General features: G+C 36.4%; 1 protein-coding gene and 1 pseudogene across 2 annotated transcripts in view; one reads left to right on the top strand and one right to left on the bottom strand.

Moving 5' to 3' along the window:
- LOC101292394 overlaps nucleotides 1-24,754 on the bottom strand; it is a 1,325,780-nt pseudogene that overhangs the window by 869,287 nt on the left and 431,739 nt on the right. Inside the window, exons 71-78 of the transcript XR_184374.1 lie at nucleotides 17,436-18,380; nucleotides 17,312-17,365; nucleotides 16,572-16,955; nucleotides 16,134-16,193; nucleotides 15,973-15,980; nucleotides 12,817-13,404; nucleotides 6,559-6,931; nucleotides 22-345 (exon numbers count right to left, since the gene is read on the bottom strand). The product of XR_184374.1 is annotated as an uncharacterized LOC101292394 (transcript). The remainder of the gene's footprint in view (nucleotides 1-21; nucleotides 346-6,558; nucleotides 6,932-12,816; nucleotides 13,405-15,972; nucleotides 15,981-16,133; nucleotides 16,194-16,571; nucleotides 16,956-17,311; nucleotides 17,366-17,435; nucleotides 18,381-24,754) is intronic.
- LOC101300702 (homogentisate 1,2-dioxygenase-like) lies at nucleotides 6,915-9,610 on the top strand. The gene is made up of 7 exons (XM_004294074.1): nucleotides 6,915-6,948; nucleotides 7,048-7,127; nucleotides 7,614-7,781; nucleotides 7,933-8,108; nucleotides 8,362-8,431; nucleotides 8,565-8,719; nucleotides 9,117-9,610. The coding sequence occupies exons 1-7, from the start codon at nucleotides 6,923-6,925 to the stop codon at nucleotides 9,228-9,230; spliced, it is 789 nt and encodes a 262-aa protein (XP_004294122.1). The 5' UTR covers nucleotides 6,915-6,922; the 3' UTR covers nucleotides 9,231-9,610.

The following is a 24,754-nucleotide window of genomic DNA, read 5'->3' as shown; positions in this document are numbered from 1 at the left end:
ATAGTCATTCTCAGCACAAACAGTGAGAGCAGTAGACAAAGATGATAGAGTACCTGAAGCTTCTTCATGTGGAACAAAACCAGTTTCTGCAAGAAACCCAGAAAATTGTTTAAGGATGGCAGAATGGCTTTCGCTCCCAGACATATTCGCTTCTTTGCATCTGGTTTGTATCTGCTTCTTGTTGAGATAGGCAGCAAACTCATTCCATGTGCTTGTAAGATTACCCAGGCGTTTCACAGAAGGCTTCCCTTCTGGTTTATTCACCTCCATAGAACTAAAACACCGATTTGGATTCATTCCAACATTGGAAAACGATGAGGGTACAAAAAACCTCTCAACAGATCTCTCTTCCATAATAGGATGAAGAAATCAGAAAATAATCAGAGGAAAAGAACTCTGAACAGATTTCCCCCTCGCGACCAACCAACGTTCCCGATTTTCTCTTGGTCTTGTGCGCTTTTGGTGAGGCGGAGGAACTGGTTGTCGATAACAGCATCCCCCTCGCGAGATATATTGACAATATCATTTTGAGTAAAGCTTGGGAAATTAATTAAAGGTTAATGGAGTTGCAGAAGGGCACACAAGAAAGATGATATGCAATCTTACTAGGAGGAAATGAAGCTTCCGTGACCGGCATGATAGAACCTTGCTGGAGTTGACCATTATAGGGTGTGTGCATGAGATCTCTTTGCAGAAATTCCTATCTAGAATCGTGCATTTCGCATAGAAGTGATATAACGTAAGCAACTGGCCATTACTTGCCAACTATTCAATAATAATTTTAAGAAGTTGGACCTGGTTCGCATGGAGTTTATGTACAACTTCCATCGCTGCACCATCACCCACCATGCATATACAAAAATATTTGAGGTTACAAGGCAATTGACCTAGTGAGATTGTATCTGACTTTGTTGATTAAGTTCCAAATAAAATGATAATCGTGCATCCACACCATGCACAACTTGATGCAATTACAGAAACAAAGTCGATGCATACCGCCGGATAAGATCATTTTGAAATTAGAGTACAACCATTCAACATGTAAAGATGAAGTGCGAGAGCATCTCCAATGGTCAATGCCAAATTCTTAGGTCAAATTTGAATTTGACATTTGACAGTCTGATTTGGCAATGCCAATTTTGACACTTTTGTTCTCCAATCGAAAGATAAAATTTAAACATTACTTTATCATGTGAGAAAAGATTTTTACATAGAAAATCGGAAAGATAAGAGAGAGAGAGAGATGAGTTGCAGCAAGATAGGAGAGAGAGAGATAGAGGATAAAAAATTAAAAGACAGCCCAAGTTGGGACTGTCAAATTTGACAAGGTCCTTCAAAATGTCAAATCCACATGTAGCCACATGTGTATAACACTTTCATTGGAGAAGAGTGTGGGATGTCATTTTATAACTGTTGGGTCTATGTGGCAGAAATAACATCTTCATTGGAGATGCTCAAATCATGCAAAATATATATATATATATATATATATATCACACACATACATGGATTTGGTTTTCCTAGTCATAAGACCCGATTAATGTTGTAAAGTTGGAGCTCGTCATTTTGTCATGACAATGTATGAAATGGTAATGTGACACAGATCAAATGCACCCTAATAAACAAAACCCATTGGATTAAATAGTTGATGATTGAGAGACACTGATATTGCCTATTTAGGATGTATGAATAAATTTTGAGACAGAGGTAAAAGTGCACACATGGAGGTAAATCCTTGCATTTTCTCTTTGTCTTTTGTTTATGAGTGCGGCTATTGAGACCTTCAAATTTGCTCACTATATCTCTCATTCTCTCTACACCTCCCTTTTTACATTTCAATATAAGTATTTGCTCACTAGACCTTATTTCAAATTCCTAACATAACTTTAGTTATTTATTGACATATATTTCAATCAATTAATTACCTCTTATTCAATCAATAGACTTCTCAATTTTTATTTTTTTTACCTCTTATTTTAAAAAATGAAGGTAGGGATAATAGATGTTGACAAACAAAAAGGAAAAAAGAAAAGAAAAGAGAAGTCTATTGATTGAATAAGAGGTAATTAATTTATTGAAATATATGTCAATAAATAACTAAGGTTATGTTATGAATTTGAAATGAGATATAGTGAGCAAATACTTATATTGAAAAGTAAAAAAGAGGTGTAGAGAGAATGAGAGCTATAGTGAGCAAATTTGGAGGTCCCAATAGCCGCACTCATAAACAAAAGACAAAAAGAAAATGCAAGGATTTGCCTCCATGTGTGCACTTTTACCTCTGTCTCAGAATTTATTTATTCACCCTAAATAGGCAATATCAATGTCTCTCAATCATCAACTATTTAATCCAATGGTCTTATGTAATGATATATAATTCAACGGTTTTTGCGCAATAATATTTGTCTTGTTTTTATTAATCTCATTATGACACGTGTTATATTTCAAAAACAAGAGAGCATATATATGTAACGCAGCAGCATACATAATCGTGAATCTTTGTTAGTTTCTCATTATGGCCTCTTCTTGATCTTTCATTAACCATTTTGTCAAACATTTTATTACATAAACAGTTGAAAAAATCAAAAGAAAACAATTAATTAATAGGGAGTTTTTATAACGCCCCAAAGGGGGTAACGTCACAACGCTGTACATTTTAAGACGCTTAAGTATCAACAACAATACGAAAGCAACTTAAAATGCACAAGGCTTTAAAAGAGATTTGAAAGCTCGAAATTTCAAGACAAACCAAATGAACTTTTATGGAGGATTAAGTTTGGCAGCTAACACAATTTCTTATTTGAAATCACAGTCTCTTGACCTTTTGATAAGACAAACTAAAACTCAAGAATGATTGATTACGTTTAGATTAGTAATGTTAAAATAACCAACAACTAGAAACCTTTAGAGAGGGAGTACATCTGAAATCTGAAAGTTACAGTGACCTGTTAAGATAGCTTAATTTCAAACAAACAACATTTACCAAATCTGTGTAATCTAAACAAAAGGAAATGAACTTAACATAGATGATTAGAAAACAACACAAGGATACAAGTTTATTGGATACCATTATGAACACAAGAAAACTGAAAAGAGACATGGCTATAATTATACATGACACTCATTTACAAACTGGAAGTTCTATTTCAGATTAGACTAACATAGTTATCACACACCAAAATGAGCCTTTGAGATCATATTTATAACAAGCTGATTTTACTTTTCCACCAAAAATATAAGGGACAAAGGCTCAGATTTTATAAAACATTAGACCATCAAAACAAGGAAAAGACCTCAAGGGAAAGGAGATGACAAGCTGCAAAATGCCAAGGTCACCACTTTAGTTCCACTTCTTCTCAGTTTTGTGCACAGTACCTGAAATGTATAGGGGTGAGCATCACTTACATTCATATGCTCAGTAGGAAGTAACGCTAGCTAGGTTTGAAAACCATTTGTTATTTAGTAACAAATCAACTTTAAGAACTGTAGCAGAAAACTGATACTTGTACATATAAAAGTTTCCGGTAAAACACGTATGCACAAGGGTACCCATTTCTAAAATCTGATGACCGGCTATTTTTGCCAACTACTTACTTGCTAAAATAATTTTACAAACCGCCAGCAAGAAGTAGCAAGAGTGGCCATTTACGCCATACCACATAAGAGAGACGCCACATCTCAAGGATGTTAGATGTCCTCCGGTCCGTATAGCCCCTCTGGAGGTTTAGGGGATCGAAACCCAAAGTAGTCGCTATGCTCCCTTCACTCTTAAGTCATCATATAAAAATAATGCAATTTTATGCATAAAAACATAAAGATATTTTCAGAAACATCTCTAACCAATGAAGACCCCCTACCTGGAATTTCTTATGTACAACCTTCAGCAAGTACCAAGAACCACGCCAAGAACCAATCTTCAGTCCACTTGAGCCCTTGATCCTATTATAGAAAGTAGTAAATCACCATCATCAGTCCTAACATCATTCTAAGTCTCATTTTCAAAGAACGAGCAGTAGCTAGAGCTTTCATGTGTGGGCTTGTTCCAAAAAAAAAATCGTGATTAGATTATCATAACACAGAGAATGCTTTGTTAAACAAATTGAGTTTTTCCTCGACCTTTTTTGGACTGAAATACAAGTTCAAAGCATGATTTGCATATCTAATTTAACTTGCTAAAGATTGTAGACTGATAGAAAGGGTAAAAGCTCTCAAATTACCAATTGTTTTGTAACACTGAGCTGCAATTTGCGAAATTTCCAGAGAACAGGTAGTAAGAGAGAAAAATTCATTACCAATTGACATTTCAATACTTTCAACTGAAAATCTCCATAATCAAAATAGACAAGCAAAACTACAATGTCCAAAAATTTCAAGTCGTTTGGAGTTCAAATACACGGTCAAATAGAGACCCAAAATGATTGAAAATGCAATTTCTGTAGAAAATTTTGAAACACTGTATAAATTTTAAAATAGCACAAGTTTCTCAAATCAACTCCGTTTTGCTTGAAACCAAGTTTAAAACGATCATTGAAAAGTCTAGTTTTAACTGTTAAAAACTGAGATTGAACAAAGCAGTATAGATTTCTCGAAAATCATGGAAAAGCCTACTGGTTCAGCTTTGTTGTGTCTGTGAGGCATTCTATCAAACATGTGGTGTGCACTATATGAAACCCAATCTAATTCAGTTCTAGGCATCTAAATAGAGTTACCAAACCTAACTAATAGTCAAAAGTGCATCCCATAACAACCTTAAACATATATCAATAAAAATCTTGATAAGTGGAAGAACATATTACCAAAAGAAAGTAAGCTTTGATGTTGATACAAAATAAAGAGAAGCTTAGCGATTTGAAGGTCCGAAATCCTCTGATTGTTCTGTCAAAGTAGAACTTGTGGATTAGAATAGGTTTATAGAACATGCGAGACAAAGAAAGACTTGGAATTGAGCAAATCGAAAATCTCAGAAGATCCAATATTAAACTGAGTTTCATACCTTCTAGCATGATGAAGAGCAAAACACAGAATTATGGGTTACTCTGAACGGAAACAAAGGAGGCACAAGCTGACTTAAACTTTTCTGAGTTTTAAGAAGAGTGTGGAAGTGGAAAGAATCAGAAAGTATGTCGGTCAGTAAGCGATAAACTTGAGTTCAGTTAAGTCGGTGTCTTTTGATTGAATGAGAAGTCTGAATAGTAAAGATAAGGATGACATTTGATGCAAATAAAATAAACTCAAGTTAACTCATTGGTAAATAAATAAAGTTGAGCAAATATAAAAGATAGACAAAAAGAAGAAAGGGATGTGCACTTTTGGCTTAAGGGTAATTCTCTAAACTACTTTCTAAATTTACGGGTCTCATAGATTTGATATGAGAAGTGTTTGTGAATTTTTAAGAGGTAAGGATGACAATGACCTCATATTTATGAACAATTTGAGATGATATCAACAGTTAAGATATGACACGTGTTGGAAATATTACTCGTGATCTAGACAACCAATTAGTGTTTGACACTCTCGGTATAAGTACTTTGAAATCGTGCAGTGACAGTAACTGTAATTGTAGTATAGTATTGTTTGCAAGTGTAATTTTTTTTTTTTGAATAGTGGCTAAACTGGTAGCCCTCATGCCATAACCATTAATGAAACATGAGAATATAATAAGGGACATTAAGCCTAAACCCCATAACATAACAACATCCTAAAATAATATTCAGAAGTGACAAAATAATTTTATTATATGTTCTTATAGAATCATTAATAATCATCTAATTTTTTTGTCATTATAACAACACAAAAATATTATTACATTTCATGATAATTAAATGATGACAACATAATTTTATTTTATGTTTTATTTTATGACAATTTTAATATCCAGATTTGTATACAAATCTGTATACCATGCAGATTGTCTGTTTAACTTAAGATAAAAATAAAAACAAAAATCAATGAGAAAATAAAAATAAAAGTAAATATAGAGCAATTAGAGTACTGTCAGAGTGTCAGCCGTCATTACTATAATATGTTATTGATGGATCGAGCATTATGGACCGTTAAAGACATATACACTAACAATTACCTAAAATAAAAGTAAAAATAAAAACGAAATGTATCTTGCTCGTGCATGCATATATAGTACTATATACTAGTTTTTAAAATCACAAACTATCTGACAGTAGAAAAGATTTATTCTCTTCTTTTTTTATCTTTTTCATCAACAACCGGGTAAAAGAGCAGAGATATTGATCAAATGTGCGATTTAAAGAGAACATGTGAGATCGAACGCTTTGAATATCAAATTTTGATTGATTTGCCAATATCATTTTAGAGAAATAAATTTCAGATGGTTGTAATTCATGGAGTCTAGCCAGTCGCACACGACTCTCCAACCGATGAGGCGATTCCCATGTGACGCCATCAACCCGAAACTCTCGCATACTTGTAAGACTAGCACACAATCCAATCCCAATCCCAAAACCGCAAAAAATGGACCAGCCACCGATCACCGCCAAAACCTCCGGCTCCGATTCCCTCTCCTCCGCCGTCGACCTCCCTTACCAGTCCGGCTTCCACAACCACTTCTCCTCCGAAGCTCTCCCCGGCGCTCTCCCCTCCGGCCAGAGCAGCCCCCTCCTCTGCCCCTACGGCCTCTACGCCGAGCAAATCTCCGGCACCTCCTTCACCTCGCCGCGCAAGCTCAACCTCCGCTCCTGGCTCTACCGGATCAAGCCTTCCGTCACTCACGAGCCTTTCAAGCCGCTCCGGCCCAGCCACGGCCGGCTCGTCAGCGAGTTCAACGACTCCAACAGCTTCACCACGCCGACTCAGCTGCGGTGGAAGCCGGTGGATGTTCCGGAGACGCCGACGGACTTTGTGCAGGGGTTGTACACTGTGTGCGGCGCTGGGAGCTCGTTCCTCCGCCATGGCTTTGCTATTCACATGTAATTGGTACTCTTTGTGCTAAGCTACTCAAGATCATGAAAAATTCATATGCTTTTTCGGTGACAATTGATTGGATTTTTGTGTGTTTGGTTTGATTATGTGTAGGTACACTGCGAACAAGTCGATGGATGATCGTGCCTTTTGCAATGCTGATGGAGATTTCTTGATAGTCCCTCAATTAGGGAGTAAGAACTTCATGATGTATTGATAAATTGATAAATTTAAGTTGTTTTCTTTGATTATTTGGTGCTTAAACTTTGATGTGTGATTCTAAGGCACTGATTCGAATGCATTCGTAAGCTTGTTCATAAACCGCCTTGCTTTGTCATAATAAAGTTTATTTTTGAGTGTATTTGAAAATTGCAATAGTATAGTTGATTAGTCATCATTTGTTTAGTAAATCTTGACTTTTGTACTAGAGTAATGATCAAAAGGTGTCCCCTTTTGTATTCTTAGATAGTGATTGATGATACATTGCACCTCTTAAAACCGCTTCTCTCAGCATTGAGTGCTTATCTTTCGATGGAGTAACCTAGACCTTCAATTGTATCTATAATCTGCACTTGAGTCGCACGATTTATTACGACTAGAGCTTAGAAACAGAAGTAGCTAGATAATTTTAACTAGGAGGCTCGCATTTTCTGACGTTGCTATCTATTCTGGTTGTGTAGGGCTTTGGATCACTACAGAGTGCGGAAAATTGAATGTTTCTCCTGGTGAAGTTGCTGTATTACCTCAAGGATTTCGATTTGCAGTAGACCTTCCTGATGGCCCGTCACGAGGTTATGTAGCTGAAGTTTTTGGCACCCATTTTCAACTCCCTGAACTTGGCCCAATAGGTAGGTGCCTCATGTCAGTTTCTCCTATTTCAGTTATTACATCTGAAGAAAAATATAGAACAACTGTTAATCCAAATCACGTAATGTCCGTACTATAGTAAGTGTTTGCATGACTTGTAGGGAGTGAAAATGTAATTTTGATTACATGTAGGAGCTAATGGCCTAGCTGCTCCAAGGGATTTTCTTGTTCCCACTGCATGGTTTGAGGAAAGTACCCGTCCAGGCTACATTATTATACAAAAATATGGTGGAGAACTTTTTACTGCAAAGCAGGATTTCTCTCCATTCAATGTGGTTGCTTGGCATGGTAATTATGCTCCATATAAGGTGAGTTAGATTGTTGTTTTTGCTATGTCCTAGCTTGTTGGGCTTTTCTTGTAATGTTTTTGACTGTGTTCAGTTTACTTCGAAAAAAAAAAAGGAAAAAAAAAAAACTGTTCACTGTTCAGTTAGTCTTTTGACTGGGTTTAATAGTTTATATCAGCGTGAAATGCTGATCTGATGCTATTTCTAAATAGGACTGGTATATCTTTCTACTCTCATGTGATCTGGTTATTTAACAAACGTTATTTGCTTGCAGTATGATCTGACCAAGTTCTGCCCATTCAACACGGTCTTGTTTGATCATGGTGACCCTTCAGTAAATACAGGTATATAGAATTAACTCAATTAAGTTAATTAACTTCATTCTTTCCCCTAAATATTCATTACTTTTGTAAGCTGGTGGTTTACTTTTAAGTATCAGTATGCATTATCTTGCCTGATCTTGTACAATATGGGCAGTATTGACAGCACCAACTGATAAACCTGGTGTTGCATTGCTCGATTTCGCCATATTTCCTCCTCGATGGTTGGTTGCTGAACATACATTTCGACCTCCATACTACCACCGGAATTGTATGAGTGAATTCATGGGCCTCATTTACGGTGGATATGAGGTAATAACCTGAACATGTTGACTACCAGGTTTTGTTTAATATATTTTCATGTATGTATTTATTTATTAATGTTTCAAGCATGAATAACTACTCAACTTATGTATTTAGCTTAGGATAAGAAGGGAAAAAAAAGTGTAAGGAGATCAATAGCTGCCATCAGAATTGACTATGTTTATTAATGAACATAACTAGAGAGTCTTCTCTGTTTTTAATCTTATATGTTAATCTCGACACTAGATAGTCATTAGGTGGATAAGATTTACGTGTTGAAGGATTATCTCAACTCCATAGGTCTGGTAAGATATGTACCAATTTAACTTAAGGGTCCAAAATCAATGATTCAGCAGCAAAAAGAAAAAATAAAGAAAAATAATTTGATATGTATTCTTGTCCTCAGGCAAAAGCAGATGGGTTTCTTCCAGGTGGTGCAAGCCTCCATAGCTGTATGACTCCCCATGGTCCTGATACAAAGACATATGAGGTATACCTTTCTAAACCCTTAGAAATATAATTTGTTTGTTCGTTTCCATTTTCATCTTGTATTTTCCTTGTCAGTGCTTAGTTTCAATCCATATTAGATCAATGCCCAACAATGGAACTCTGAATGGTTTATTCTTTTGATAGTACACATACATATGAAACTTTCTCATCACATGTTAGGTTAGTGATTCCAAAGGAACTTTGATGCTTATAGTGTTCCTGTGGCTGATATGGGTGACTGTTTTTCATTGTTCTCCTTGAGTCCTTGTTAATAGCTGACTGGCTTTTTAGTTGTTTAGTTGGAGAACATCCTCAACTGCCCAATGATCGATCCTTATTTAACACTATCACTTGTTTGGGACTGCAGGCTACAATTGCACGTGGGAATGATGTAGGACCACATAAAATAAGTGATACTATGGCTTTTATGTTTGAATCGTGTTTAGTCCCCCGAATTTGCTCATGGGCTCTTGAGTCTCCCCTCATAGATCATGACTATTACCAGTGCTGGATTGGACTAAGATCACACTTCACAGGCACAAAGGCAGATGCTAAAGATGGAAATATCCAGAATGGTCAGTAAAAGGATTGAAGTGGAGACTGTCATCACTCATATGAGCAGGATGAAACTCTACTCGGTACAAAGAGTGTAACAACAAACATAAACCAACTAGCTACAATGTACATAATAGAATAACATCAGTGTTGTTGTACAAACTGCTGCCAGATCAGCTATGATGATCATGCATATGTGTACCTAGCTACTACCGTATCAAGGAAATCAGTTGAATCAGTAATCCTATGTGGGAATTATATCTGATTTCACCAAAAATAGTGTACATCTTCTGTTATCCAAGCTCTTCTTCCTGTTTTATTTTTTTTTCGATGAAGCTCTTCTTCCTGTTAGGTTTGTTACTTAATTCACAGTATGAATTTTAACTGCTACAAGAGGGCAATGTTATTCGTATTTCCGGCAAAGTTCTCATGCTCGATCGAGTGCTCGCACTTCAACAAACTTTTGGCTCCTTTGCTTCAATGATAGAACTGTCACCTTCATCTTCATCTTCTTCAATCATTTAGCTCACCTAATGTTAGAGAGAATAATTTTACCTCAGACGAGAACAGAGCCACAATGATCAAACTCGCATGGCATCCCCTCCAAGAAGATCAATCAAATCATAGAAATGCTTACCCCAAAGTGGCATCACCTCCCTTTCTAGCTTTATCCGTCTCTTCTTTTCAACATCTTCATTGATGTGTTTCCGCGTTCCCTTTTCTCTGCCATTTTAATACACCAAACATTTCCAATAAACAAAAACCAATTGTTTTTCTTATAACTCTGGAAATAGGAAAACACAGAGGACCCTCTGTGCTCCTTCCACGTGCAATAATGCTTCACGATTCATAATCTGCAGGGGGGGCTAGTCCTTGCCCTCCCTCCTTTTCCTGTACGGTGTACATCATCAACATTTTTTGGGATCCAAAAACTAAAATTAAAACTAGGACAGAGAGATATTATTGTTATTTAGGGCATTCTTTTTTAGTTCTTGAACCCTTAAGCAATGCACATGCAAACCACTAATCAACATTTATTCGTGTCATAACTTATAATCATATACAACTAATCAATGGAATAAGAGCATCCTTCTCTTCTCTTCTCTTCTCAAGCAAGGCATTTTCTATGTCATTGAGTTTGGGGTGATGATCTAGCTTCTAGCCCTACAAGCCATTGATACGTTTGACTTTCCGAGATTGACCGACGGCGAAGGGCTTAGATTATGTGCATTTTTTTTCAAAATGATGAGGGAGTATTAAATCAATTAGTGCATGTAGATTGGGTTCACATCAATGTGACAAAAACCTTTTAGGAGAGATGAGCAAGTACATAACATGCCTTCTAACTTTTCCACTAATCATTATTAGTGTCTCCCTAAGTAGTTTGATTAAGCAAGAGAAACATAACTGCCAACATAAGATAGTGGAAGATACCAAGAAATGTGAGTATATATATTGGAGGATGAGCAGAAGGGCAACACTCAAGCCCTCTCCCCATGTGAGATTGATTTGGGGACAAAGCAAACAAAGGTGGGCTCTTACTAGCAATTCACATGGGAGGAGGAGGACATGATTCTTACAAGCTCTCTTAAGCTTCCCTTTCACAGCTCATCATCCTCTCTCTGTAAATCCTACATCCTTCCACTATCCACTTCTATATTTATATACACAACTGGAAGTTCTATCCTATGTAGGCATACCACACCAAAATACTTGTACATACATTGTTGAAAGTCATCATGATTCAAGATCTTGGTGTGAATACGATAATGTAGGTTGTGCGGAAGTCGGTTGATGGGTCTTACCTCCTATTTTTACCGGTATATATACATGAGTAAACATAGTACATTTTTAAATTGTAACACAATTGACACCAGCGATCGATATCATACTATTTAACGTGGTTATTCTTGAAGAGTAGCAAATTAAGATACAATAGAAATTGTCCCCTATGTAGTTTTATCTTTCATACTCTCTATCCTTTTTAAAAAAAAGATGATCTCAAACCATTTTCATTTTCGTATGTATTGCAGTATAGAGTAGGATAGAGGTATGTACAAAAAAAAAAAGTCCGAGACAAAAAAACCACTGAGCATTCAGCCTTAGGAACGTTTTTTGCGCCTTTAACAACCTCTTTGTCGCCTCTGTACCTAGGCAGCAGGCAGCAAAGCTGACTCTTTTTTTCTCTTGCCTAGAGCATTCTGAGCTTTAAGAAGACGCGTTTTTTTAAAAACACTGGTTTTTCTACCGCTAATTAGAAAAAATAAATCCAACTTAACTAAAAAAAACTCGAAGAATATGTCATATTCTGAAATACGATACAAAGTCAGTTTTAGAATCAGAACAAATACATGTGTGATGTACTCATGTGCAAAAAAGCCGATGCATATATCCAAAGAATCCAATCTACTAGTTACACAGGATATAATGGGGTGAGGGAATGGCCAGAAGAGGGGTCACCCCGGCACGTGGAGACCCTGATTCCCCCCACCCTAATAAACAAAACCTCACCCCCAGTGTCTCTCTCTCTCTCTCTCTTAGACTTTCCAGCTTCTCCTTCTTCTTCTTCCTCCCTTCACCCTCACCTCCCTCCCCAGCTGTTGCTAGCTGTCTCGAGCTCCCCCTCCCCCCATGTGACCCACCCCTCCAAAACCTCTGGGCCTTAAAACAAAGGATACCCGAAACAAATCCCCGAAAATCCAAATCAGAAAAAAGAGCACTGTCTGCAACTAAAAATGCCCTCTCCAGTAGTACTCATTGCCATGATTGTGTCCTCTGCGACCCCTTTTTATTAATATCTATCTCCTTCCCCATCTCTCTCTCCCTTCTCCAGTGATTTTATTAGCAGAGCGGCATTGATATCATTGTTGTTGTTTGTTGGGTTTTGGTTAGTTGGGTTCCTTTGCTCTCTGGTTTTTTAGCGGTGTAATTTTTCTCTCTCTAATAATCCACAGACACCCATCTATATTTGGGAGGTTATAACATTGTTGGTTTCTCTTGCAATGGCGCAATTACCTCCTAAAATACCCAGCATGACTCAGAATTGGGCGCCCTTCCCCCACCACAGAATAATGCCCTCCATGGCCAACTTTCTCCCCTCCTCCACCGCCGCCCTCAACCACCCCCTTCTTCTCCTCCTCCCCCTCAGCAGCAGTCTTCTTCCTGCTGGATGGACGAGTTCCTTGACTTCTCCTCCGCCCGGCGCGGGGCGCACCGCCGCTCCGCCAGCGACTCCATTGCGTTCCTCGAGTCGCCGCTTAACGTGCTCGACGACGTCGACCATAGGAACCCCACCGTCCACGGCGCCAACAACATTGCAGGATCGTTCGATCGACTCGACGACGAGCAGCTCATGTCCATGTTCTCCGACGACATCGCCGTCCCTCCCACCGTCACGTCGTCCTCGAACCCTTCCTCGCCGTCCGACCAGAACAGCAACAACGACGAGATTATGAACACCAACAATAGTAACGGCAACAACGACGAGAATTTTAACAATATTAACGGCCACAGTGTTAATCACCGGCCGTTGATGCAGCTCAGGATCGACGGCCACCAGCAGCCGAAGAGCGAGCCCGGCGAGGTTGATAGCTCCTGCGATCCCAACGACCCGCATTCTCAGTCCCCCCGCGCGCCACCGCCGACTTCCCCTGCCGATCCCAAGAGGGTAAAAAGGTAATAACCTATGCATGAATCGAAATCTGGCTAATTATTATTCCATGCAACATTAAACCAATTAACCAGATCTGTCTGTTTCATTCTTAATTAATTACTAATTACTCAGACTGTTCTTCTTGCTTTGTGACTAATTAGAATCTTGGCAAATCGGCAATCGGCGCAGAGGTCCAGAGTGAGAAAGCTACAGTACATATCGGAGCTCGAACGCAGCGTCACATCATTACAGGTAGGGGGGATCAATTATTTGTTTCTTTCTAGCTTATTGATCGAATAAGGAAAGTTTATTTGGTTTGGTGAATCTAATTAATATGGCTTTTATTGTTTGGTTATGAAAATTGAAGTCGGAGGTGTCGGCGCTTTCACCCAGGGTTGCATTTCTAGATCACCAGAGGTTGATTCTCAATGTGGATAACAGTGCTCTCAAGCAAAGGATTGCTGCTTTGGCGCAAGATAAGCTCTTCAAAGATGGTATGACATTAAATCAATACGCTTTCCTATATCAAATCATGTATGCAATGTATCTGATGCATGTTTAGAAGCATGTATCGAAGTTACGATACTTTATCAAATGCGTGATCCATTATTTTAAAATTTGAGTATCATTATAGCTATCTGAAACAAGCTAATTCTTTTGTTGAATTATAAGAGAAGGCTTTCCTTCCTATCTATCACTGTCCAACGTACTTCTCTTTGTAACTTGGGAAAGCATTGATCTGGACCTTCTAACCTCAACTATAGGGAGCATTTTAATTATTTCTGTATAGTACTTAAATTAGATTATGCATGTACGTGTAATATTATCATTGCTTTTCATACATATATATGTCTGTACTTTCTAATTATATAGTTATCTGCTAGATCAAGAAGTTGGATAAGGTTTAATGATTTGAATTAAAATCCCAAGAAATAGTTTTGATTGTACATAACTTTGGTTGCTGCAGCTCATCAAGAGGCATTGAAGAAGGAAATAGAGAGATTAAGGCAGGTTTATCACCACCAAACCCTAAAGAAGATGGAGAACAACAGCAATAATAACAACCAAAACACCGCCGCAGCTCCACCGCAACATCATCACAACGCGGCGGACATCATGCTCTGTACGGATCACAATAAGGAGCAGCAGCAGATTCTAAATTGAATGAAACAAGAAGAAGAAATATCATAACCAAGCTTTCAGTTATTAATCTTTTTGTTTTTTTTAGAGGGGGGGGGGCAACTCGGTCCTTTTCATTCATTCACGTGATGTGTTCCCACTAGGGCTGTGGGACCCTTGACAAGGTTTTAAGCGATCGGATTGGTGGTGAGGATGGCTGTGACTTCGACACGTGGAGCCCTTGGATAGGGTGCTGAAATCATTTTTATTAATTTCAGTAAAATCAGTTCTTTGTTTTTTGTTTGGGGGAGGGGGTTGGCCAGGCCACTTGGTTCTTTTTTGTTTTTTTTTGTTTTTTTTCAGATTCATTTTTTGGAGGGATGGGGTATTATTGTCATTTCAGTTCGTTCTTTAGATGGGGGAAGGGGGAGGGACTCAACTATCCAATGGGATGCAATGAAGAAGAATGTGTCGGGTCATGTTGAATGTATCAGCAGGTCATGTTCAGAGTCAGGGTCTTTGATTTGTTTCATCTCTATTTCCTTCTCTCCCCCTTGGGACTAATAATGTGCTACACTTGTTTTTGTTGTTTCATTCTTGGAAAAAAATGTAAAAATTTATAACATGTTAACTTGCATTTTAGTTGGACTAATTAGTTCAGTTGAACATAACTACTGATGTTTCCAATTCGATTGTGATTCTGATGATAGGTATACGAGTTATTCAATTTTTATTTATATGAACAATAAAGACAAATTGAACTCGAAAATTGTTCTAACATTTAGAAATAAATACAATGCAATTTTTGGTCTAATATGTTAACTGAAACACATACTACACAAAAAATGGTTCTTTTCAAGTAATATCTATGTAACAAAGATGCAGCAGGGAATCGAAGGCATGACAAAATTTACGGTATCAGCAATATCAATAGGATATTAGGCAGCAGGTGTCACATTGAAGAACTTCATAAATTAGAGAAAAAAATAAGTAAAGAAGGAAAGCTGGCTAAATAGAAAGGTCCTAACGTAGCAAAACCAAGGCTGTAAGTTTTAATAATCCACAACTACAGAAACTAAACAACTACAAGAGCCTTCAACAAATTTTAACTGCTACCATTTCAGACCTGCACAAAGATGAATGCATTATGTTAACATCTGCGCTTTAGCGAGATGCAGTGATGTTTATAACTTAAGTAGATCAACTATGCAACCGTTAATCGAAGAATGTGTGTTAGACTAAATCCCAGGCGATAAACATTCAGATAGAGAAAACCTAGAAAATCTGCAGACATTGACACTTTGAGCTTCTGAAGTAATATTATATCCTTGCAATTCGATTATATACAAGATTCCTAATCACCTATTCAGATGGTATTATATGCAATCAACTGCGGTATGTGGTAAGAATATGTGGTCAATATCCTCACTCCCCAGTTTATACTCACTTGAGCACCTGATCATGAATTACAGAACACACGACACACCTATTCTAAATCAGCATCTAAAAAATCAATCTGGAACAACAGTCGGAAAACACAATGAGCATTTTTTTTTAAATAAATGCCAGGAGAAAATAAGAATACGACTAAATATCTAATCAACTTACATGTTTAGTAAGAAACTTGTCCATGCCGAGTAGAATGAGGTTCTCTTCATAACAACAAATCTGTCAAATAGAGTTGCAATAATCATATCCAACATTTTCGATCTTGCTAATTTATCGGTTGGCAATGTCAAGCAAATGTTTAGTCTAATTTGTTAACTGAAATATACAGTACACACCACCAAAATTTGTTTCTTTGCAAGTAATAGCAATATAACAAAGAAACCGCTGGGAATTTAAGGCAAGACAAGATTCACAAGTCACATTGAACAACTTCAAACATTAGAAATTAAAAGAAGAAACTAAGGAAAGCTAGCTCATAGATAGAGAGGTCCTAAACATAGCAAAACCAAAGCTGTAAGTTTTAGCAATCCACAGCTACAGCAAATAAGATCGAATTTAATTAAACTTCTCAATGTAATTTCCTACTAGCAAGAATACTTCACCGCTCTTCCCAAAAGCTAATGTCTTGGGTATATCTCTTTCTGGACCGAGAGTTATCAATTTAGTCCATGACTTCCCCACACGATAATCTTTCATGACCCATATATCAACAAGATCACCATCATCTCTGTGCCTCTTATATGTACTGAAGAGAGCAAGCGAATTCCCATCTCCTGAAACAGACACTTGCGTTTCCAACATGAATGAGTACTTGATACTCACTGGTATCATTATCTCACGAAATAATTCACTTCCAACATCGAATGACAAAATGGTATAGTAATAAGCAAGATTACTCCAACGTTTTACTACCGGAGGGTTGTTTACCATATATTTGGCAGGAACGCTGAATAGAACCAAGGCTTCTCCATGAGCCCCTGACTAGGGAATAAACCTCAGATAAAGTTTCACGACTATCAACAGTGACAAGCCTAACAACCATGTAATCACTGGTCAGCGAATCGAACCCGAAGTCAATAGACTCTTCAAAGTGACCATGACGGATGCATGGTACACCAGGCAGGGGAAGCGTCACTCCTATTCTTATACTCAATTGAGCACTGATCATGAATTACATAGCACACCTGCTCTAAAGCGGCATATAGAAAATCAAACAATAGGTCCAACAGTCTCAAAACACAATGAGCAATGTCTTATTTTTCTTTTTTATAAAACGCCAGAATGAGAAAATTAGAATACCACACTAAGAACAACTGAACAAGATATAATCAACTTACCTGTTCAGTAAGAAACTGTGTTGTCCGTGCCGAGTAAAACAAGGTTCCTGCTCTCTTCATAACAATGAATAGAGTTGCAATACTCATATCCAACATTTTCGATCTTTCTAATCCGTCGGCTCACCATGTCAAGCAAAACCAATCTATTCTTCTGAAAGTAATCTCCTACTAGCAAGAATGCTACACCGCTCTTCCCAAAAGTTAATGTCTTGGGTATATCTCTTTGTGGACCAAGAGTTATCATTTTAGTCCACGACTCCTGCACACAATAATCTTTCATGACCCATAGATCAACAAGATAATCGTTGCCTGTGTACCTCCTATACGTACTGAGGAGAGCAAGTGAATTCCCATCTCCTGAAACAGACACTCTTGATTCCCATAATAATGGGTACTTGGTACTCTCCGGCATCGTTATCTCACGAAATAATTCACTTCCGACATCGAATGTCAATATGAAATAGTAAAAAGCACCATTAGTCCAACGTTTTACTACCCAATGAATAGCCCCATTGCAGAAGGCGGAGGGTTGTGTTCCATATATTTGGCAGGAAGGCTTAACAGAACCAAGGCTTCTCCATGAGTCCCTGACCAGGGAATAAACCTCAGCTAAAGTTTCCCGACCATCGACAGTGACAAGCCTAACAACCTTGTAATCACTGGTCACAACATCAAACCCGAACCCAATAGACTCTTCAAAGTGACCATGAGTGATGTAGGTCAGACCAGACGAGGGAAGCATCAATGCCTTTCTTATTGAGAGGTTCCATAGCATATATTTCGAAGTTTTAGCGATTGAATTGTCCGCTAAGCAAACCAGCCAGTGACAAATATCGACCACTCGGAAATTTTGCTCGCCCATTCCTAATGCAACACGGAGAATATGAAAATCTATCTTGCAGTACTCTTCAAAAACACGGTTATCATAATGCAAAGAGTAAACCTCTTCTTTTATTGGATGGGAAGTTCCGCAGCAACCACTGTGCAGTAGTAGAAGGTGAGCACCATCCCGGTTGTTAACGTTATGGCTAAGATGGGCACGAACAAAACTTGTGTTCTTGATGATGGACTTCCATGATTTGCACACTGAGGTGCATTTTATCAAACACTTAACGGGTAGTCTAAACATGATAGTTTGTATGATTTCCCCAGGTAAATACTCTATCATTGTTTGAAACTTCGATTCCTTTGCTACATTTTCCAAAGGGAGAGAGCATCCATATTCAAAACCAAAACCTAACAGGAAAACGAAATCAGCTAGAACTTACTACCAGAGTAAGAATCATGTAAATAAAAAACAACATCTTTACAAGATCCCACAATAAGGAAACGAAAATAAATACATACATCAAAAACTCCTTGGGAATGATCCAAAGTCAGAACTTACAGCAGAGTAACGCTTCCAATATCATTTTTTCGATTGCTTTTTCCACATACACAGCGAGAGAGAGATAACCCATAGTTTGAACTTTGATTTGCAGAATCAAATTCTAATTAGTAACGAAAGGGTTTAGGGTTTCATAAGAGTTACCTCGATGATAATCATGTGTTAACTTGTTATGCTCCGGTAAAGACTCGGATACTCGCTATTTATCTGTTCAAGTAACTCAAACAAAAAGCTGACAGACCCAAACAATAGATGGCCCAATAAGTTGCATGTATGATGTATCATAGCCGAGTTTCTTAGTAATCTATGCTACTACTACAAAGCTAGCAGACCCTAAATTCATCAAATTATATTCTGATAATATTACCTTAAATGAGACAACTTTATTAGTATATATTTATGTTGGCATTCCTATACAAAATGCTAAGATGCCTTGCATGTACATGATTCATGTGTTCCTTAGTTGGATATGATAATTTCTATCACTAATTCTGATTTAGTTAGATTAGAATTATCTTATATAACTAGCCTGCTACGTTGGAAATAAGTCTTACTTTGATTAGGACTTGTATGTGTGGGAAAATAAGGAAACCTATTGTGATTAGATTTTATGTGCATGAATATCTGATTGAACTTCTTTATTAATTCTAATTTTATTAATTAGTATTAATATTGGATTTAAATTCTCTATATTTTGCTATGCTAATAAGTAAGGAAAGAAGTTCTAATGTGATTAAAAATTCTTTCATTTACTATCAGATTGTGATATCAAGATTTATATTTATCTTGTGTATTCTTTTGACAGGATATTGCATTGAAGATAGCAAAATCAAAGTGATAAAGAATTTGTCAAGGATTGAAAGAGGAATATTGAAGATTCACAGATCTGATCTCAATCAAGATAAATCACTATACATAGCATTCATGATTTTCTAATTATGTTTTATGTGATTACATGCTGCATTAAATGAGTTTCTCAAATAAAAGATATCTTAATTTGTCTATGATTGATTTGTTTTAAACTCTGATGCATTTGTTTTGGAAAATATCTTATCTGCCTAAAATGACTTTGGTTTAAATTGGAAAAATTGTGTTTTCCCAAATTATAGCAGATCAGTTGATTGATATATTTTTCATGTCAAAACAAAGTGATAGTTGACATATTGATGTGATTCTCTTAAACAAATTATTATGTGTTGATGTGCATTAACTGAGGGGGAGAAGTCTCTACTCTATAAATAAGTTTTTGAGAAACTGAAAAGGTAGAGATTTGGAGAATAAAAAAAAGTTTTGATACATTGCTTATGAGTTGATATTGTGTTCATGCTATTTCTCTCATCTCTCATATGTTTGATATGATCTTCATTATTCATTTGCATAAGTGATTGAGATTAGTGAAGTTGAAAAGAAAAGAATGCTTGTTCAGTTCCTTCATATCTGTATCAGATTCAAGGAGAGTTAAAATAGGGTTATCAGTTGTAAAGTCAAGTTAGTTTGGAATACTAGTAAAGTGATCGTGTTGAATATCACTACTTGATAGATCTGTAATCATTCTTACTCTATAATGGATTTGATTTAGTGTGGACTACTTTAAAAGTCTCGCAGTGACGTTTCCACGAGAGAGGTTTACACTATTGTTAACAAATCTTGTGTTCTTGTGTCTGTTGCTTTTAATTTGATAAATGATTGAATCTACATATTCAATCATTCCATATTCTGTTCCATTCTATACTTTCAAACTTAAACAAGTAAAAACAAAGATCATTATAGTAAACTAACAAAAAAAAAAAAAAAAAAAAAACAACAATAAAACAATGATTGAGGAGAACTAAACCAAAACTAACCACACTCACGTATCTTTAATTCTTTATAGGTGGATCGTGAATTCGTGATCCCGTGCAATTGTATGGGTAAAAGACTACTATATAATGATGTTGAGTCGGAACCAAAAACAAATTAAAATTTAATCGTGATTAATAATTTATTTATTGAACATTCATTTATTGAGAGTTAATTGTACCCCTCTCATGACAGCTGAGGTGATGGCAAACAATGCGTTTGAAGGAGTGAAGGACTGTCGTGGTTGAAGATGATAGTATTCTCGGTTAGGTGTCCTTTACCGGTTCATGTAAGAAATTTGCTGCCATGGTGCCAAGGCAAATGGTGTTGCCATGCCAAGGTTCTCCATGAATTGGGAAATGTTTGCTAGTTCTCGGAGGTATGTGAACTTATGGCGTTCGTTCGAATTTTTGTGCTTTTCTTGATACTAATTAGCTTGGAATTATGTCAAACACGAATTGTCTTTCAATCAGAACTATTGAATTTCGTTAGTTATGACGTGATTAACAAAATGACGAATTTCATTTTCCCTGTAGTATAGTATACACCATAAACTCATGCGAACGTTGAGATACAATCTATTCTTTATGAACAAAACAAAGAAAGGCAAAGTATCAGAGATACAGATTGCAAAATTAAACGTTGTTGCAACATTAAATCCAAGGATCTCAACACAAGCATATAAAAAAGCCGAGAAAAATAAAAAAAGAGAAAACAATTAAGAAGAGCAAGGTACAGATATAATCATGCTGCATAGTAGTTAAAGTATTAAGAAGGCCAATAATGTTAAAGTATTAAGGATATGCTGAGCTGCAGAATGTGAGGCTCGAACAAAAATTAGACAATCATCTGCAAATATTAAGTTTGAAATTTTAAACCCCTAGGAGCCAGAAGAATACCAACATTGAATCGGGGCCGAGCATATAGGAAGCAAATTTGCCGACCACCTTAACTTACCCATCAAAATGCCCACCCATCTATCCTATTGACATGTGTCCTTCTTATTGACTATGGTTAAGCATTTACAATAAATAATTTCTGTAAATAAGAAAATATTATAGCTAAAGTATATTACTCTCTCTCTCTCTCCCCAATCTCTATATATCTTCATGATCTCGTCTATGGCATAGAGAATTGACTTCTCAAATCAAATCTTCTATGTCTAATATATACATATATGAATGAATAATTAATCAAACTAAACTTCTGATTTTTCTCTCTTATCACCCCAAACCACTTTGATTCTATCTTTAAATGAAAAGTTCATCATTCAACAATGTAGTGCACTGGGCATTTGAAAACCCAGAAAAAAGTAAAACAAGTTAAATTGAAAATTGATGTCTCTAGGTATGAATTTAATTTAAGATTCACCACCGGCTTGGTTTCCTATTAGTTTTCCTTCGTTTTCTTTCATGTTAGATGAATTTTCGAATGAATCATCGAAGGCTTCTTTCTGGGTTTATACAAAGAAATTTTTATTTTTTTTTGGAATTGTTATTCTTTCTGGGTTACTTGTTGGTCCCAATATGATCATAGCTTATATGGGCATTTTATAAGAAAACCATGGCTAAAAAAATCCTAAAAACATTACTAGCACCATTAGCAAAACTGCAAACTATTGGGAAATATTAAGATTACGAGCACCATTGATCAGCAAAAAAGCCTAACAAACCCACAATCCTTCAATTACCAGCGCAACACGTACTATTATGGCTTCTTTCTTTAATTACTCATTTTTTATTTATTTGTTTTATTTAATTGTACAATTTATCAACATGAATTTATCAACCATGGTTATGAAAACACCCATTGAGAAATCATGGTTAAAAAAAAGGACACATGTCAATAGGATAGATGGGTGGGCATTTTAATGAGCAAGTTAGGGTGATCGGCAAATTTGCTTCCGAGCACATAAAGAGTTAAGTGTCGAATAAATGGTTCCATTGCTAGAATATATAAATAAATAAAGAGACAAGGGGTCACCTTGCCGAATACCTTGAGTAGGTGAGAAATTTTTAACTGTGTGACCATTAAGTAAAATAGAAAACGTGGTTGATGAAAGGCTGCTTCTAATGAGAGCAATCCAATGGGGATGAAACCCGAAAGCTGACAAACAAGAGAATAAATAATCCTAGTTCAACATATCATAAGCTTTCTCTAAGTCTAACTTTAATGTCATATAAGCAGATTTACGTCTCTTATGAGAGAATAAGAAAAAATTTCATAAAATATTTTCATGAATAGAACGACCAGGCACAAAAGCACCTTGGTTAAAAGAGATACACATGTAATAAAGGTCGTAACTGAGCTACCATAATTTTGGTAATGACTTTGTAAACAACATTACACAAACTAACAGGTCTATAATGATGAACTGTTTCTGGTTGATCTGTTTATGGTAAAAGAACAATATTCGTTTTGTTAATCATATGGAGATTGATATTTGTTGGGGAACAATCATATATTTGATTATAAATATGATAGAAATTTCAATAAAGAATATTAGAAACATAACTATATACATCTAAGATTGTAAGTAGTAAATCAATCCTAATATAGGAGTGAAATAGTGTAAGAATCCTATAAAAGAAGTATAAAGAAAAGAAAGAACTGACTTGATTTTCCGATTGAGGCATGCAAAAATGCACTTGACTAAAGATAGATTTCGCCCCTACCCTTGTGCTTGTAGTTCAATGGGCGTCCGCCTTGTAGAATACAACAATCGATGATCCAAGATTGAAGCACCGCAATTTTAGACTCTAGCGAACCATAAATTATATCTTGTACTCTCTTGACTCGAAGAATACTTGTAGAAGAAATGATGAATCTTAATCTAATCTTTAAGGAGAAATGAGTATGGGTTTATATAGAACCCCAAGTGAACCAACATGTCCGTTCACTTATCTCTTTGAAGAGACACACTTATTCCTAAAGACACCTATTGAAAAAGACACACCCTTTCAAATGGAAAGGTCATGAGTAATTTTATTTTCATTCATATTGGATATTATTACATAATTTCCAACAATATTATTATCAAAGAAGTTGGTCACAAGGTAATAGAGATGATCTTTAACATGTGGCCAGAACATTTGATAGAATTTTGCAGGAATACCATCCGGGCCAGGAGCCTTAACAGGATTGATATCCTTAACTGCATTGAAAATTTCTAGCATAGTAACAGGAGCAAGAAGTGTTTGATTATCCTCATGGGAAATACATGAAGGAATAATGTCAGTAAAATGGTTGAGCGTAGCAACGCATATATTAGTCGAGTTCGTAAAACGTTTAGCAAAAGAATTAACTAGCACCTGCCCTATAGTAGTCTCATCAGAATTCCAAACCCCGGAGTCATCCTTTAAACGCAGAATTCGATTTCTTTTATGCCTAATAGTAGCTTGTATTTGATAAAACTAGCTTTTTTTGCCCGCGCATTGCTGCGGGAAACAATCAGAATATAAAAGTCACATATGTACTATGTTGATTGTAGTTGCATATGTTATAATGTCAGTGGAGCTATTACAAAAACAGTAATAGACAACAATCTTGTGTACGTAGCACTATAGAGTTGATCTAGTCTTAGCACATCTGATTTCGCCTTGCATTTCTACAGAGCCAATCAAACCAAAACATAGATTATTACTTATGTAACTTAGCAATATATTAGCGAAAAGAAGAAAGAAGAAAAATGAGTAATATAGAAATGACCACTTAGTTATATTTGTGACCGCATGATATCCTCAATTCCTTCTCATTCTTAACCAAAAAGAACAAAACTTCAAGGTAATTACATATCAACATTTACAATATAATTCACATAGTTGAATTAGATTCTCTTTCTTGCAGAGACACCCTTCATACATTTTTACACAACATCCAAAAAAAATAGAACTTTGTGTGATACCAATATTTTTGAAGGCACATGCATGATAATTACTACCATCAGATAATTCCTTTCTTAAAATATTTAAAAATTTTCGGGTAAAATGCATTGATCTGCCTAATTTATAACATTGATTTCTTTCCATATTCCTTTGTCCAAAGACTTTTTTTGCATCTGATATGCATACACCTGACAATTTCAATCTATCCCACATTGAAAAATATGAACATATCATTATCTCATTTCCCACATGCAAAGACAACTAAACATCATATCTGGCAAACTTCTGTCAGCCACAAATGTTACCATGTTCAGATCCTGAGATCAGCCACTA

The sequence above is a fragment of the Fragaria vesca genome, linkage group LG3 (genome assembly GCF_000184155.1).
Source record: "Fragaria vesca subsp. vesca linkage group LG3, FraVesHawaii_1.0, whole genome shotgun sequence".
Classification (NCBI taxonomy): Eukaryota; Viridiplantae; Streptophyta; class Magnoliopsida; order Rosales; family Rosaceae; genus Fragaria; species Fragaria vesca.
This window is presented reverse-complemented; position numbering and strand designations above follow the sequence as displayed.